Below are 15,914 nucleotides of genomic sequence, written 5' to 3'. Positions count from 1 at the left end.
GAGCAGGCGGCGGCTGATGTGCACCAGAAAATGGCTCCTTCCCCCTTTCCCTCCTCGGGAGTCGGGCTCCATATTGCAGAACCGAGCGGGGAGGGGGGGGCAGGAAGGGGGGGGAAAAGGGGAATAACCGCAAAAATCGTCCGCGTCGCCCCGCAGCCCCGGGAGCCGCTGCCGAGACGGGGGCAGCACCGGCACCGGAGCGAGCGCGGCTGCTGCGGAGTGTCCGGGGTTTGCATGACAGTGCGGGAGGGGGGGCGCGGGGGGGTCCGGGACGCGGCGGCCGGGTCCCTCCTCCGCCCCGCGGCCGCTTTCCTGGGTCCGGGAAAGGGGATTTGGAAAATTTCATCATGACATGCCTGGAATTCCTCCGGAATAATAACTGCGCTAAATAAACAGTACCGTCCCCGCGGCCCCCCCCCGCCGCCCATCCCCCTCCCCGGGACCCCAGCCCCACACCGTGCTCCCATCGGGCCCGGTGCCGCGGGGCGGCTCTGCCCGGGACCCCGGCCCCGCCGGCAGGGCCCCGCGGTGACGGCCGCTCTCCTCCCCTCTCCAAGATATAACACGTGGGAGCCGGAGGAGAACATCCTGGACCCCCGGCTGCTCATCGCCTTCCAGAACAGGTGAGCGGCGAAGGTTGGGGATGCGGGAGGGGCGGCGGGACCCCCGCTCCGCACCGATCCCGCAATTGCAGATGCGTCACGGAGCCGGGGGCCGCGGCGGGGGCGGGGGCGGCTGCGGGCCGGCCCGGGGGGCGCGGCCCCGGCGGGGCGGGCGCTGCGGGGCCACCGGGCGACCCCTCCGGGTCAAGGTCCCCCACGCCGCGCTTCCCCCCGCGCCGTGCCCCCCCCACGCCGCGCCTGGAGCTCCTTCTTCCCGGGATTCGATGCCGCGAGTCGAGGAGGCGGCGCTGCTGCTGCTGCTGCGCTTGGACGGGCTTCGGCTTTTTTTTTTTTTTTTTAAGCCTTTTTTTTTTTTTTTCTCTTTCCGCGCATTTATTTCCTGGAGTGTTTTGGCGCAAACTGTGAACTTCAGCCCCTCTCCGCAGCGGGGAGGTAACAGCGGGGAAGGCGCCTGCTGCTTCCACAGGATGCCCGTGCCCCCGGCCCGCTGCTACCTGCGGGGCCCCCGCCCGCAGCTCCGCACCTGCGGGCCCCGGTCCCCTCCCGCTGCCCCTCCCCGCGCCCGTGGAGGGTCGCTGCCACCGCGGGAGCCGCCGTCCGTGGGGGTCTCGGGGGTCCGAGGGCCGCTCCCGGGCTCACCGTGACACTGTGTTCCCGCAGGGAGCGGCAGGAGCAGCTGATGGGATACCGCAAGCGGGGGCCCAAGCCAAAGCCGCTGGTCGTGCAGGTAACCGGGCGCCCGGCCCCACACCCCCGCGCTCTCTGCCGCGGGCCGTCCCCGGGGAGCTGCTTGCAGCGGGTTTCATCATGCCGAGGAGCCTGCGCGCAGCCCGGGCGCCTCGCAACGCCCCGGGGACCCCCAGCGCTGAGCTCCGCGGGTGCCCCGGCCCCCCTTCCCTTCCCTCCGCCCCGGGCCGTGCGGCAGAGCCGCCGTGCCCGTGCCCGGCTGGCATTAGCAGGCTGCTCGCGGGCTCGGCAGCGGCGGTCCCGCTCGGCCCCCGTTCCCAGACAGCTGATTGAAGGGGGCTTTTCTTCTTTTCATTGCTTCATTAATCTGGAGCAATGCACAGCCTCTAAGTTGGAGTGGGCTGGGGCCGCCTGCTAGAGGACGCGGTGCCCCAGGATGCAGCAGCATCCTGTAAGGAGAGCTGCCGGAGGGGCGGGGGTTCCGCCGGAGCCTCGGCACCTGCCGGAGCTCCAGCACCGGCTGCTCCGGCCCCGCCTGACCGCAGCTTCTGGTTCTGCCTTGCAGCTTCCCTCCTTTGCCCGCCGCTCGAACATCCTCACGGGGCTGCAGGACCCGGCCGTGGACACCAGGCCCAAGCTGGACCTCGGCTCCTCTGGCAAGAGCCAGCAGCACCAGTATGAACTCAACAGCAAGAAGCACCACCAGTACCAGCCCAACGGCAAGGAGAGCAGCATGAAGCACCAGTCGCACAGCAAAGGGAAGTATTACTACCAGCTGAACAGCAAGAAGCACCACCACTACCAGCCGGACCCCAAGATGTACGAGCCCCATTACCAGCCCGGCAGCAAAGAGCCACAGGGCCAGGCTTGCTTGGACAATAACAAGACCCCCCTGGTCGCCCACCCAGACAAGTGGGCTCACAGCCCAGCCAAAAACTTGCTGGGCCCAGTCAAGAACCTCACAGCAGAGAGCAAAAATGGAGCTGAGAAGAACCTGTCCAGTGGTACCGGGCCGCCCCCCCGGGACAGGGTGACCAGCAATGGCCTTGGGGGAAAGATGAAGATCGTCAAGAACAAAAACAAGAACGGGCGCATTGTGATTGTGATGAGCAAGTACATGGAGAACGGCATGCAGGCGGTGAAGATCAAGTCTGGGGAGCCTCCCCGGAAGCGGGCTGCGGAGGAGAGGACTCCTAAGAAGGGTGGGGAGGAGAAGGTGGAGGCTTGGAGGAAGCCAGGGGAGGAGAGGGTGGTGGGCAGCAATGCCCCGAGTAAAGCAGAGGGCGAGAGCCGGCAGCCCCCTGCGGAGCTGGAGGAAGGACCCCAAAAGACTCCCTTGGCCAAGGAGCTGCCCCTTCCTCCAGCGGAGCAGCCCTTGCAGCTCACTACCAAGCCGGACCTCGTGCCCTGGTCGCTGAGTCCCGTGTGCGAGCACAGCCCTTCCTCCATGGGACTGAACCTGTCCAGCGCCGGCTCTCGCAAGCGCTGCCTGTCGGAGCCGCACGCGGAGCGGGAGCCGGGCAAGAAGCGCCTGACCTCCCGCAGCATCAGTGCCCCCACCTGCCTCAGCCCCCCGGGCCCCGAGCGGCCGGAGCCGCCCGCACAGCCGGAGGTCATCCTGCTGGACTCGGACCTGGACGAGCCCATAGACTTGCGCTGCGTGAAGCCGCGGCCGGAGGGTGAGCTGGCCCTGGCGCAGGTGAAGCCGGAGCTGCCGCCACCTCCACCGGCCGAGAAAGCGGCCCCGGAGCCTCCGCAGCCCCAGCAGGCCGCAGAGGAGGAGGAAGAGGAGGAGGCTGAGTCCCTGCAGGAATTCAAGCCCTTCTTTGGGAATATAATTATCACAGATGTGACCGCAAACTGCCTGACTGTGACCTTCAAGGAGTACGTGACGGTGTGAGGTGGCACGGCAGCCGCTCCCCGTGGGAGCTGCCCGCCCGTCCCGGGGCCGCCGGCCCCACCGCCTCCCTCCACGGTACTGGTGGCCCTTCCCCGGAGCCCACGAGCCCCTGCGGCGGCCGAACCGGCTCCACCGAGGGGACGCCGGGCCAGGGCCAGGCACGGTGGCCATCCCTGCCACGTGGGGTGACCTCGCCGCTGCTCCCGCCCCGCGGCTGGGGGCTGCTCCAGGACCTGCAGGCAATGGGACACGCAAGGATGGGACCCGCCAGTTACTCAGAGTTATAGTATTATATTTTAACAGTGCTAACTTGTCAAGTGATTCTTGCTCCCGTTTGTACGTGGTGTTATTGAAATGTATTGTTTGAGCTGAAAGCTGGTCGCTCCCTGGCCACGCTAATATATTTATTTGTAGGTATTTATATAATGAAATATAAAGCCTAGATTTATGGAGTCCCTAGATCACCTTATAAACTATATCAAACGACTATTTTCTGTTCTCCTTTTTAACCATTGAGCATTTGTTAGTCTTGGTCCCTTGCCCTCCCCACGACCCGCAGGACCATCCCGTATATATTTTTTGATACTGTACACATGTGGTGTTTCTATGTGCAAAAAAAAAAAAATCGTTATCTAAAGCTAAACGAGCTATTATAGAAATTGCTGCTATTAGAAATGTCTAAACTATAAGCTTCCAATTATTAATTGCTTGAATGTAAATATTAAATGGAGATGTTGAAAGTGCATTTGATGTTCTGCAGCTAGTGTAGATCGGAGTGCAAAGCCCAGCTGCTGCGAGCTGCCAGCAGTGCATCCTGGTCTGAGGGCTGTGTCACAGGGGAAGAAATGTATCATGCAATCATGGCAAAGGACTATAAACCTTTACAAAAACTACCGGCATTTGGAGTGCGTTTGTTCCGGATGGCAGGTGGCTGTGTGGGCAGGCTGCAGCTGGGCTGTCCCACAGCCCCTACCTGCGGGTTAATAAATTTCCTCCGAGGTGCAGAGTTTTGAATGTAGTTCAGTTTTCACCCCGAGCGTGTTGTGCCCGCGGTGCTGAGGGTGGGCAGCGAGGCTGCAGCGCCGGCCTCCTCACAGGGGACTGTGCTGGGAACCTGAGAACGCTGTGCAAGCACGGGCTGGGAGGGTGGCACAGTGATGGGTGACGGTGGCTGTCCCAGCAGTCTCATCCCAGTGTTGGGGAAGGTCACAGGAGATAATAAGTTGAATGTCTCCAGAAAGGAAGATGGTCCAAATTCCACCAAGAAAGCTGCAGCTATCTCTGAACAAGATTAATAATTGCTGGAGTCTGCTGGAAATGCAGTGCAGGACTAATTCTTTGCAAGAGGGCTTACAGCATGGTGGCTGAGACACGGTGCTCAGTCTCTGTCCCCCCCCAGTGACCCCCTGTCACTCCCCAAACAGAGCTGAGGGCCTGGCCGGTACCACCCTCCAAACCTGGTGCTGGCAAAACCAGCTCTGCTGCCAGCCTGTCTCCTCTTGGGCTTTTGGTCAAAGTCAATGTCTCCTGCAGCAAAGATCTTGGTTGAAATATTGTTGATGGCATGTTGATGTGTGTGGACCAGAGCCATGAGCTTGTGAGAAGCAAACTGAGTTGTTTTGGGTAAGGTGGGCCCTGCAGTGACAGCTGAGCCATGGGGTGAGGGGCACCCTGTGTCCTGCTGTCCCCACAGCACAAATAACCCCTCCCCATCTCGTGTTGTCCACTCCTGGGCCACCCAGGTGTCGTTTCATTTACAGAAATTCCAAACCCATCTTGGTAATTGATCTTTCATAAAGCTGAGGCTCGTGTGGTGTCTGTGGGAAGGTGGGACAGCATCCAGCCAGGTGTGGGTCACAGCAGGAACCCCTGCGTGTGCCATTCAACCCAGGCCTTGCCTACAGCAGTTATGCCACAGCTGGAGCACTTTTCCAATGCAGTTTGGGTTACATTGGCAGGAAGGTAAGCACTGGGTGTGTGGGTGCCATTTCCCAGCTGGAACAGCTGAAGGGGCTTGTGCCCCACTGGGACGATGGCCTGTGGAAAATTGCAGAAATGGGTTTTGCTGTGGTGGGGATGGCTGCTGGGAGGCTCCATGGGCAGGGGCAGTGCTGGCAGCTCTGTTCTGCCCTGTTTTGGTTGATGTTCCAAAGCCAGAGGACGCTTGGGCCACGTTCAGTGCCGGGGTGTTCACCTGCCTGCCCGAGGCCCCAAAGCTGGTGGTTTGTGCACCCAAGGTATTTCCACCCAAGTGGAAATGGTGAACTCTGATTAAAATCAACATTTGCCTGGTAGCTGTGCGGAATGTTAAGAGGGTTTTAATCAACGTTTCGCTCGCCAGAGCTCTGTGGGTGACGTGCTGAGGGTGCTGGAGAAGCGGTGTCAGGGCGGGTGCTGGTGAACCCCATTCTGCACCGGGGGGTGCCCAGGGATGGGTCGGTGGGAAGTGTTTCCCTGCCATCCCAGGCTCCACTATCAGAACACGCAATCAGAAATGATGCATTTCCCTTGATTAATTAAGCTAATGGTTATCTGAAAACAAAAATGGCATGGAAGAGGAGACGCATGCTCAGAATGCAAAATGTGATTTATGAAAGGGGAAATGCGGCTCAGCAGACAGCTCCGGGAGCCAGTGCAGGAGCGGGGCCGGGCCACGGCTCCGGGGCAGGGCGGCTGCCAGGGCACAACTTGCTCTTTAGCCAGACAAAGATGGGTGAAGCCAAGGGGGTTTCTCACAAACAGAAGGTTGTGCCTTTGAAGGTGGGCTCTCAGGCTCTGGGCCAGAGCCTGGGCACCGCGGCCACCCCGAGCCGGCTCGGCAGCTCCCTTCCCTGGGCTGGAGGTGTGCGAGGCTCTGGGCAATTAATAACTGCTGCAGGTTTGCAGTTAGCTCATTAGCATTTCTGAAAATGGAGGGTGTTGTGCTGCCAGTTTGGAAGGAAACACTGTCCCTCTGAGCGTGTGTTTGGGAGTTCCCTCCCTGCAGCCACCACCCCCGGGCTGCAGAAGCCCCTGAAGCACCGTCTGTGCCGGCAGCGGCCGTGGCTGCTTTGAGGCACCATTTCCCGGAAACCACACGGCCAGATATTTCTTACTTTAATAGTTTGATCATGTTTATCACAACTCCAGCAGCTTCCTGTGCTGTGAAAGGTGTGATAAGTAGTTACTGGTTTAAAAGCTGCGCCCTTCCCTTGCTGGGCCGGTTGGCTGGGAGAGATGAAGTGTTTGAATATGAATTACTTATTCCTGCCACTTTCCCTACTAAATGCATCAAACCTAAACGCCTGTTACTGAGCAAATGAATGTGGAGTCCACGGTGAGTTCCAATGGTTCTCAGAGTGATCCAGGGTGAGATGGAGCGTCACCACGCTCCATTAGGGACACTGCTGCGCGCTACATTTAATGTATTTCCCAGGAATGTGTTAACCTCCGCTTGGTTTGGATTGATTCCAGACAAACATTTGCTGATGTAAAAGGAGAATTTGTGTTCGTCTTTGAGCCCTTCTGAAAGGGCCTGGTGGATCCCTGGCCTTGCTCAGAGGAGGGGCTGCAGCTCTGTGCTGATCCTTCTCTCCCCGTGGTGGTACCAGAGTCAGCAGCTGGGATCAGCTCCATCACCAGCAGCTGCTGTGGCCCTGTGCGGTTTCAGGAGGTGTCAGTGCGATCCCTGCTCCACAGAAAGTGATGGAAACACCGTCCCCAGGCAATAACAGTGGCACAGCAGCGATGTGGGCCCCAGGGCTGCGTGGAAGGGCTCCCTCCGTGCTGTGAGGATGCTGTAATGGAGAAGGATGTTCAATAAACACAAAACATAGAGCTGATGTGTTTTAATCAGAGTAAGAAACAGTCTTGTGGGACCTGGGAGGTCCAGTCTGAGAGTGGGTCCAGACATCAGGTCCAGACTGGGAAGGGGAGAGGAGCTTCTCCCCGAGAAGGGCAGAAGGTGGAGCAGTGGGAAGTGGAAGGTTTCCCTGGCAGTTGGGGCACTCAGTGCTTTTGCTCCTACATGAATGGGGGCAGCTCCTCCAGGCACCCATTGTGTGCATTTTGTGAGATTTTTCCTTTATTTTCCCATTCTTCTCTTGTTTTGCTCTGCAGTGTCAGGAGGTGACGTTGTGACTTCTCTGAGTGTGGTGATCTCGGCAGCCCCTGGAGGAGTCAGCAACAAGGTGAAGCATTCATGGCCACATTTTGGGAGGGAAGGCCACTGCTTGGGTTGTGTTTTTCTAAGCCTGTCCCCTTGAGCACAGCCATACACATCTCAGCTGCTATAAACCATTTTACCTAAAGCTGGACCTGTGGGGCTGATCCAGCAGCCACTGAGGGGCTTTACTGGGCTCTGGTGGGGTTGGTGTCCCTTGTGTGGGAGGTGCAGCCCTCTCACTGAACTGGGACAGCTGGCAAGGGGATGGCAAGGAGATGGAGAGGGGAAGGAGAGGGGGCTTCCCCACTTGAGCCCCAGCTCTGAACTCCCTCATCTCCCCCATCCCACAGGGCTGCCTCTGCTTGGAGCAGTCAGAAAAGCCTGGTGGTAGGAAATCCTCAGTCTCTCCACAGATAAAATCATTTGGACTCGGCCCAGATTAATGTGAGATCTGTCAGAGACAGGCACAAGGACACAGCTCTGTTTATGTTTGCAGCAGAAGAGGAAAACAGCTGCACAGGGCCAGCACAGCCCAGACCATCTCCAGGTGCTTCCAGAGCCTTGTGGGGTGGCTCATGACGATCCCCTGTGCCTGGGAAAGCTCCTGCCTGCACCCTGAGCTGGGGAGGATCCCATGACAGGCAAATTGAAGCATCTCACACAATCGGGAGGTGGCCGGGGCAGCAGTGTCTGACCCTGCCATGGTCTGTGGCATGGCCCAGCCTCAGGCAGCAGCAAGGGAGAGCTGTGGTGTGAGCAGGAGTTTGGATGGAGATGGGGGCTGAGTTCCTGGGGCCCCTCACTGCTCTCCCGAGCAGGGACCCCTCGGTTGCTGCACCGAGTGACAGGAGAGGGGGACAGGATGGGGGACCTGAGAGAGGGGCTGAGGTGGCTGTGGTCAGGTGTGTGCAGCCCACCAGGGAAGGGAAAGAGGCTGCTGGAGGGCTGGAATTGGGATGGGGAAGGGAAGAGGGCCGGGTGGTGCAGCTGCTCCTGGAGCCATCCCTGGATCTGTGCCAGTGTGAGGAGTCTCCAGGAGACTGAAAGGGTGTCACTGCACCACAGACCTTTGGGTGCAAACGGGAGAGAAATGAGGGTCTCTGTAATGACTCTGGCAGGGCTGAGGGTGGCCGGGGTCTCCTCCCCGCGGGCTGGGAGCCGCTGGTGCCTCCCGTAGCAGGGCGAGCTCCCCGGCTCACCCGAGAGCCATTTGCCAGCACCTCCCGGGTCGTTTCTCAGAGGAGCCGTCAGTTCAGCTGACACCTTGATGTAGTTTAAAGCAAACTGCACACATGAAGATTTATTTTTATCGAAGGAGCAGGCATATAAAACACGCTGTGACACAGCAGGAAGCACCCTGGATCCCGGAGCTGGGTCTGGGGCACGCCGGGCTGGGCCGTCCCTGGGCGACCCTGCTGGCAGCGGGCCCTGGGCTTCCAGGGTGGGGAGAGAAGGAAATTTGATCACCGACTGCCTCTGGGATTTCCAAACCCTCCAGGGTCCCCAAACCCTGCAGGAGCCCTGTCAAACACCAGCAGCCTTGCACAAGAACTGGTGCTGGCACCAGGTGAGGGGACAGGAGCTGCCCCAGCCAAGTCACCGAGGCTGAGTTTGCCGGTGCTGCAGGCTCTGTCCCAGGACACTCCTGAGGAGCGGGGCATGGCCACACTCCCGTTTTCCTGGGACTCTGTGCACTGCCATGGCCTGAATGTGGACACAGCTTCCCTAGCACAGAAGTGCTTCAGTCAGAAGGTCTCAGGTGGAGGTGAGAAAGGGGATTACCTAAACCTTTCAGAGGGGTTGTTGTGCTGTAGCAGCCAGGGCAAACACTTGGATATTATTGGAAAATGCATGAACAGAAGGCTGGGCAGAGGGTTTGAGCTGATGGAAGCTTCAACAAACACGTATTTAATTTTGATATGAAGAGGATGCTGAGCAAAGAATTCTGGTTGGGAATTTTTCGTGTTCTGGTTTGACAATTGGGAAGCCAGCACCTGGGTGCTTCGTCTTTGTCCTCGGCAGGGATGAGTCTGGGATGTACAGGACAAGGGCTGGTGTTTGGTCGTGGCTGTGAAATGAGCCACGGAGGGAACAACCTGTCCCGGGAAAGGGCTCTGGGATTCCGGGTTTGTCCCCATTCCCTGATGCCCAGCAGGGGAAGGTGTCACGTCGTTTCATGGAACACAAGAAGAGGAAAATCAGGATGACTCAAATGTCACACGTTATCCCTCGGCTTCAGCAGCCCAGGGGCAGCTCCCAGAGCCGAGAGCAGCAATTTGGGGCTCAGCGTTTCCCTCCCGCCCGCCCGGTGCCGCCGGTGGCGGGGGGAGAGCGCTCAGCCCGGGGGCGGCCGGCGGCACCGGGCCGCTCCTGGGGGAGCTCCGGGTCTCTCCTCCGGGACATCGCCACGCCAGCCCCGGGGCGGGAGCTGGCCGCAGCCGCTGGAGACAGCGAGGAAGCGGCGGGGGGCGGCGAGCGGGGCTGCGGCAGCGGCGAGGGCTAAAATGGCCACGGCGGGCTGCGGGCGTGGGCTGAGCCGTGCGGGAACGGCTCTCCCTGGAAAACGCTGGGAAACGGGAAGCAAACCGCACCGGGGAACGCGGGGAGAGCCAGAGGGGCGGGCAGCCCTCGGCCCCCGAGCTGGGGAGAGCCCTCCCGACCCCCTGAAAATGCCCTTTGTGATAGACTGGGCAGGGTCTCTCAGAGGATGAGGGTTAGGGGGGTTCCGCCTCTGAATTCCTGGATCCCTGACCTGGTGCCGCCCCATCTCCTGCACCCCGAGAGCGGATGCCCCTTCCCACTGCCGCTGCCGCTGAGAGGAACGGGCTCCTCAAGTTCGGGGAGCTGCTCAGGAAGAAATACTTTATATTTTGTCTGAAAGAAAAAAACAATGGAGCGTCAGGTTCTTATTAATACCGAACACAAGGTTAGGGGAGGGGAAGATTGTTCGGTATCAAAGAGCCACCGACGCATCTCAAAACACAAAATAAATGGTAATATTCGCATACACTTGGAAACGTTACTTTTCACGCGTTAGTATTTCCACACGGCTGGAAAATGAAGGCTGGAGCGTTGTCCCCGCTGCAGCCACCCATTCACCGTGCGGTGCGAGCCAGGCTGGCATTTTAGCATCAGGAATGCGCACTGGATCCAGCCGTGACACTGTCCTTCCTCCGCCTGTGTTCTTTTGGCACACGAAGCCACCAGCAGCACACAAACCAGGGAATCATGGTGGCTTGTGCAGAGAAGAGCCTGCGGTGGTCAGACATCAGCGGCTGCCTGGTGGAACGGTGCCTTATCTCGAGTTTAAGGGCTCAACCTGACCCTGAGCCATTTTTAACCCGACGTAGGAAGAGCCCTCCCTGGGTGTCTCTCTCTGCTTTGAAAAATCTTTCACTGGCTCCACGGTAGCCGATTTCCTGATGTTTTTCCTCTTTGTAGCTCTGCCACCTGAAGCAGACCCACTTTCTCAGGGTTTGATGCTCTGCTGCTTGAAGATGCTTCAACTCTCCGGACTTAGAAATAACTCCTAGAGCAGAGCCCCAACAAGAAGCCGTCTAATCTAATATATTCCATTTCCATATTTTGTGCTGCAAGCAGCAATTTGTGGTTCAGCAGCAGCGGCTGAGCAGGGACGAGCATTATCACAGGAATTCCTTCCATCTCATGCCTGAGTATGTGACAAATAAGTCTCGGTCGTGGCATTGTCTCTCTGCTCTCGGGCTGTCAAATTTAACTTGGCTTTCTTTCCTCCTGCCTTTGCCCCGTGCCTCTCCCCCCTCGCCTCCCTCGGTCCCCGTGACTGAGAGCGGCCGCCGGTGCCACGTGGGCTACGAGCGGCCAGCCGGGGGCTCAGCACAGCCCGCTGGAGTTCCACGGGACGGGGAACCCGCGTGGGGGTGGCTGGGGCCGCGTCCTGCGAGGGGCTCAGCCACAGAAGGGGCTGCGATGAGCCGGGGGTTGGTGCAGAGAACCAGCCCGGGAGCCGCTCGGAGCGGGGCTGAGGGGCTCGGCCGTCCCTGGGGGTCCCGGGACCTTCCCCCGCCGGGGCAGGATGAGTTCTCGGAGGGCTCCCGAGGTGTCCCCTGCCGAGGAGCCAAGGCTGAACCTGCCCGGGGGACGGGGGCCCCCTCCAGCACCCGGTTTGCGGTCAGGGATGGCTCTGTCCCCGTACGCGTTCAACACCGCCCGAGGAGCCGAACAGCAAACCTCGCTCAAAACGCGTACCGCGATCCCTCGGTGCCAGCCGGGCTGTGTCACTCGGCGGGCGGGGGACAGGGACGGGAGCAGGGACAGGGACAGGGTTCCCCGTGTGTGCAGGGGACCAAAGGCAGAGTGGGGCGGCGGTACTGCTCGGTGTGTGGCACTGGTGAGCCCGCTTGCGCGTGGAACAGCCGCCGGCAGCTGAGAAGAGACATTGAAATATTGGAGAGGAGTCGGGGAGAGACGGAGGGATGGCGGGGGGCGCGGGGAGCCCCAGAGTGAGCGGCGGGGGTGCCCGGCCTCCCGAAGGGAAGGTTAGGGACATCGTGATCAGCCCGAAAAGTTCTCCCAGGGAAGAAATTCAGGGGCTCGGCTGAGCTTTTCATCCAGTAAATGCAGACATGGCAGGATCCAGCGGCTGAGTCCGCACCAGCAGGAGCTGGAGCTGGAATGCGGTGCCATTTTCACCGCGTCAGAAAAAAAACATCCAGGTGGGAGGGCAGAACCCGGTTTGCCTGGCATGGCTGGAAGAGAATTCCTGGATCCAGCCTTAGGTTGCTGCGGCAAAAGTCGAACAGAGAGGGGGTGATCCAGAGCCTGTGGGGCAGGGGCGGCCAGTGGGGGGCTATAGTGCCCCCCCCGGTCTTAAGCCCCGATATTTATGCACCTCATGATCCGCCGTGCCCTGCCGGGTTTGTGCCTTTTTCAGTGGCTTTTACAAGCTGAATGATCCCTTCTCCAGGGCGCTGCTCGCACATCATCGCACACGGGCACCTCGGGGGCGGGGGGGAGAGACGGCTGCGGCGCGGGGCTCCCCCTTACCGGGTGCTCCCACGAACGGCCGCGGAGCTGCGATCCCGAGTGTCTGACGGCAGCCGCGGGGAAGCGAAGCCGAGCTGGGACCCCCACCCCGCCTGGGACCCCCCAGAGCTGTTTGATGCTGGACTGCGCAGAGGGGTCAGCGGGGACAAGGGAGAAGGAGATGGGGAAACAGAGACGGAGGATAGGTAGGGAGGAGGAGGAGGGAGATTCTCCCGGGAGAAGCTGGAACGGAGCAGGGCCTGTTTGATGCTGGACTGCGCAGAGGGGTCAGCGGGGACAAGGGAGAAGGAGATGGGGAAACAGAGACGGAGGATAGGTAGGGAGGAGGAGGAGGGAGATTCTCCCGGGAGAAGCTGGAACGGAGCAGGGCAGAGACCAGGGATCCGCCCCGAGTCGGAGCAGCACCGGGGGATTTGCAAGTCCCGGCATCGAGGGGAGCCGCAGAGAGAATCCGGGGTGCTGGAAGGGGCCACCCGGGTGGCTGCTGGCGGCGTCCGCCGGCGCTCAGCGCCGGAGGCAGAATGAGGGCCCCTGCCAGCCCCCAAACACAAGGCGAGCGGCCGATCCCGGGGACACAAGTCGGCTCCGTCCCGCCGCAGGAGGAAACGTCCCGCGGTCCGGGCAGGGGCAGAAGGAAAACGAAACCGGGCCGAGGAAGAGGGGGAGAGCGGCAGCCCGGCGCGAGTGGGGCAGGGTGCGGCCCCACCAGGCAGGGGATGCCCGGACCGGTTCGGCCCAGCCCGGGCGGGGCTTCCATCCGCATTGCCGCAGTGACGGGCGGCGGAGCGCGGCCGGGCCGGCGGGCTCGGCGCGGCGCTGCATTGCAGCACTGCAGGAGCCCCCTCCTTCCCCGCTCCCTTCTCCGCCCTCCGCCGCCGCTCGGCTCCGGAGGCCCAGCCCGGGCACGGACCGGCCCCGCCGCTCTCCGCTCCCACTCGCACGGGGCAGCCGCGGTGCCGGGGTCTCCTGCGTACTTCCACATCCGACCGCCTCCCCCGGCCCGCGAGTGCAGCCGTGGCGGAGGGACGCGCACCCACCGGCGGGGTTCTGTGCTTGGTGGCAACCCGGCGCTCATCAGCCCCGCTCGGGTGGAGGGACCGGCCGCCCCCGTCGGGGCATTCGCTGTTCTGCCCGCCCGTCCCCGCACCTCCAGTTCGTCCCGGCCGCCTCCCTTCGTTCTCCTGCCACCCTCCCCGGCGGTCTGGCCGTGCCGTCAGCCCCGACGGGGCGCCCGGCCTCGCGTGGGCCAACCGCTCTCCCCACGGGTTTCCCGCGAGGGCTCTCGGGTTGGTCCCGCGGGGAGCCGGTACCGAGACCGGGCAGTGCTGAAAGGTTCTGTGCCTGGCGGCACGGCCCCGGGACGGACCCTCCCCGACGGGACTGTCCCCCCGGCCGTCAAGGCACTTGCGCTGCCCATGGGGTGTGCGGAAGGCGGTGACCAGCCCCGCGTCTCCGCTCCATCGGGAAGGGAAGCCGGGGACCGGGGACCGGCATCCTCCTCTCGGGATAGCGGCCCGGGACTCGGTGCCAGCCCGGCGTGACAGGGTCCTGCAGTGACTCGGGCAGTCACGACCCTCGGGTGCTGCGTGCGCGGGGCGCCAAGGGGAGCGAGGCGATCCCGGTGGGAAGGTGCCGGCGGTGGCCGCGCGTCCCGGGACCAGCCCCGCTGCCAGGTGCGGCGCGGCGGGGGTGGGAGGGAACGGGGACACGGGTCGCGGGGCCATCCGCCCCAGCACAACGGGGGCCCGTTCCCAAGGCTCCCGCTCTGTCTCTGCTTTGGGAAAACGCCAGCACGGTAACAAAATGGCGGGGAAAGGGTGGGATTGTCACGGCGAGCCCTGCGGCGTAGCCCGGCCACCCCCGGCCCCGCCCGCCCGCGCTCGGGGCGCCCGTCCCGGCGGAGGACAGCGGGCCGGGGGGTTCCCTGGGCTGTGCCGCCGCCCGGTGCCGCCGCCCGGCTGAGCTCTGGTGGAGAAGCAGCTGCAGAAAATGGCTGCTCGGCGGAGCCCGCTGAATCCTGCCATGGGGGGGGGGGTGCAGCCCTCCCCATCGCCCCCGGCCCCCCCGGGGAGCCCCGGGACAGGCGATGCGGGGAACGGTGGGAGGTTCCGCAGGGCGGCGGGACGGGAGCAGAGCCCGCGGTGCCCGGTGTGTGGCCTCACCTGCGGCGCACGGGGGGCTCGGGGAAGCCCGCCCCGATCGCGCCCGGCCCGTAGCGCCGTGCACGTGCCCGCAGCCCCCGCCCGGTGCCCGCCGAGGCAGCGGCGACTCCGAACCCAGGGGGGCGCGGCGGAGGGGCGGCCGGCCATCCCCCGCAGCCCGAGTCGCCAGAGGAGCACCAGCCTCTCAGCCGCTCCCGCAGCGCCCGGCTTTGCTTTCGGTTTAAAATAAAATGAAAATGAAATAAAAATAAAATATAGAAAAATAATCGGGCCGTGGGCACGCGTCACCATGCGGCCACGACTCGGCCACGCACCGGCTCCGCGGCGAAGCCGCAACGAAAACTCGACCCCGTGTCGCCGCACCGTGTCGCCGTCCCCCGCCCGTCACGGCGGCGGGCACCGGAGCCGGCCCGCAGGGCAGGAGCGGACACGCGTGGGTGCGCGGCTGTCGCCTGCGCTGCCGGAGGCTCCCGCCCCGCCGCTGGTTTTCACGGGTGTCTGTGGGGTGAGGGGATGTCCCGATAACGGGGCTGTGGGGGCCGAGATGGGGCGGTCCTTTCTCCACCGGAGAGCGGGAGAACCTTCCCCCGCGGCCGGTCCGCACCGTGGCGGCTGGGCACGGGAAGGCTTTGCCGCTTTGCCGTGGATGCGCGAATCACGGGTGGCGCCCGCGTGCGCGGAATCCTCCAACTGCGCCGCGCGCGGTGCGAAGGGCGCCGTTGCCTTCTGTGAACACCTCGCCCGGCGCTGCCCCCCCGGCCGCCCTCCTCCGCAAAGCGCTCCGGTCTTTGTGCCTCACATCGGGGTCACCCCGGTGCGCGCAGCGCCGCGCCCGCCCGTTCCCCCCTTGCCCAGCAAGGTCCCGCTCCGCGGAGCAACGGGACCGCCCCGTCCCGCCGGCTCTCAGCCCCGGTCCCGCCGGGTGCTCTGCCGCAAGCGGGGCAGGCACGGTCGGCTTTGCGGAGAGAGCGGACCGGTGCGCTGCCGAGTGCCGTGGGCTCCCGAGTGCCGTCGGTGTCCACGGGGAAGACCCGCGGCGAGATGGCGAGTCGGGAGCCGCGGGACGGGAAGGGACAGAGAAGCATCAGCGGGGTGGGGGGCGCACGGTAGGTGGGGTCCCGTCAGGAGTGTCCCGGGGGAGCGGGGTGTCCCCGCTCGGTGCCCGCGGGGGTCCCGGCCGGGCCCGGGGGGGGGCGCGGGGCCGCTCCCCCCGCGCGAGCCGTTGCTGCGATACGGGCGGGCCAATCAGCGCTCACCAGCTCACCCGGGCCCCGGCACCGCTTCCTTATATGGTGCGCGCCGTCCGCGGGGCGCCGCGCGCATCACCATATAAGGGCATGAACCTAAATACAGCACCTACCTTGGCCCGGGGG

General features: G+C 62.9%; 1 protein-coding gene across 1 annotated transcript; it reads left to right on the top strand.

Moving 5' to 3' along the window:
* Nucleotides 1-351: 351 nt before the first annotated feature.
* On the top strand, nt 352-4,103 carry CBX4 (chromobox 4; the record flags this gene model as incomplete). The annotated part of the gene is made up of 3 exons (XM_015645305.2): nt 352-623; nt 1,284-1,350; nt 1,876-4,103. Coding segments are annotated over 3 exons (1,674 nt in total), but the record flags the coding sequence as incomplete, so codon positions are not given.
* Nucleotides 4,104-15,914: the final 11,811 nt, after the last annotated feature.

The sequence above is a fragment of the Parus major genome, chromosome 18 (assembly GCF_001522545.3).
Source record: "Parus major isolate Abel chromosome 18, Parus_major1.1, whole genome shotgun sequence".
Classification (NCBI taxonomy): Eukaryota; Metazoa; Chordata; class Aves; order Passeriformes; family Paridae; genus Parus; species Parus major.
Note: the sequence above shows the minus strand (reverse complement) of the source record. Positions and strands in the feature narration are given on the sequence as shown.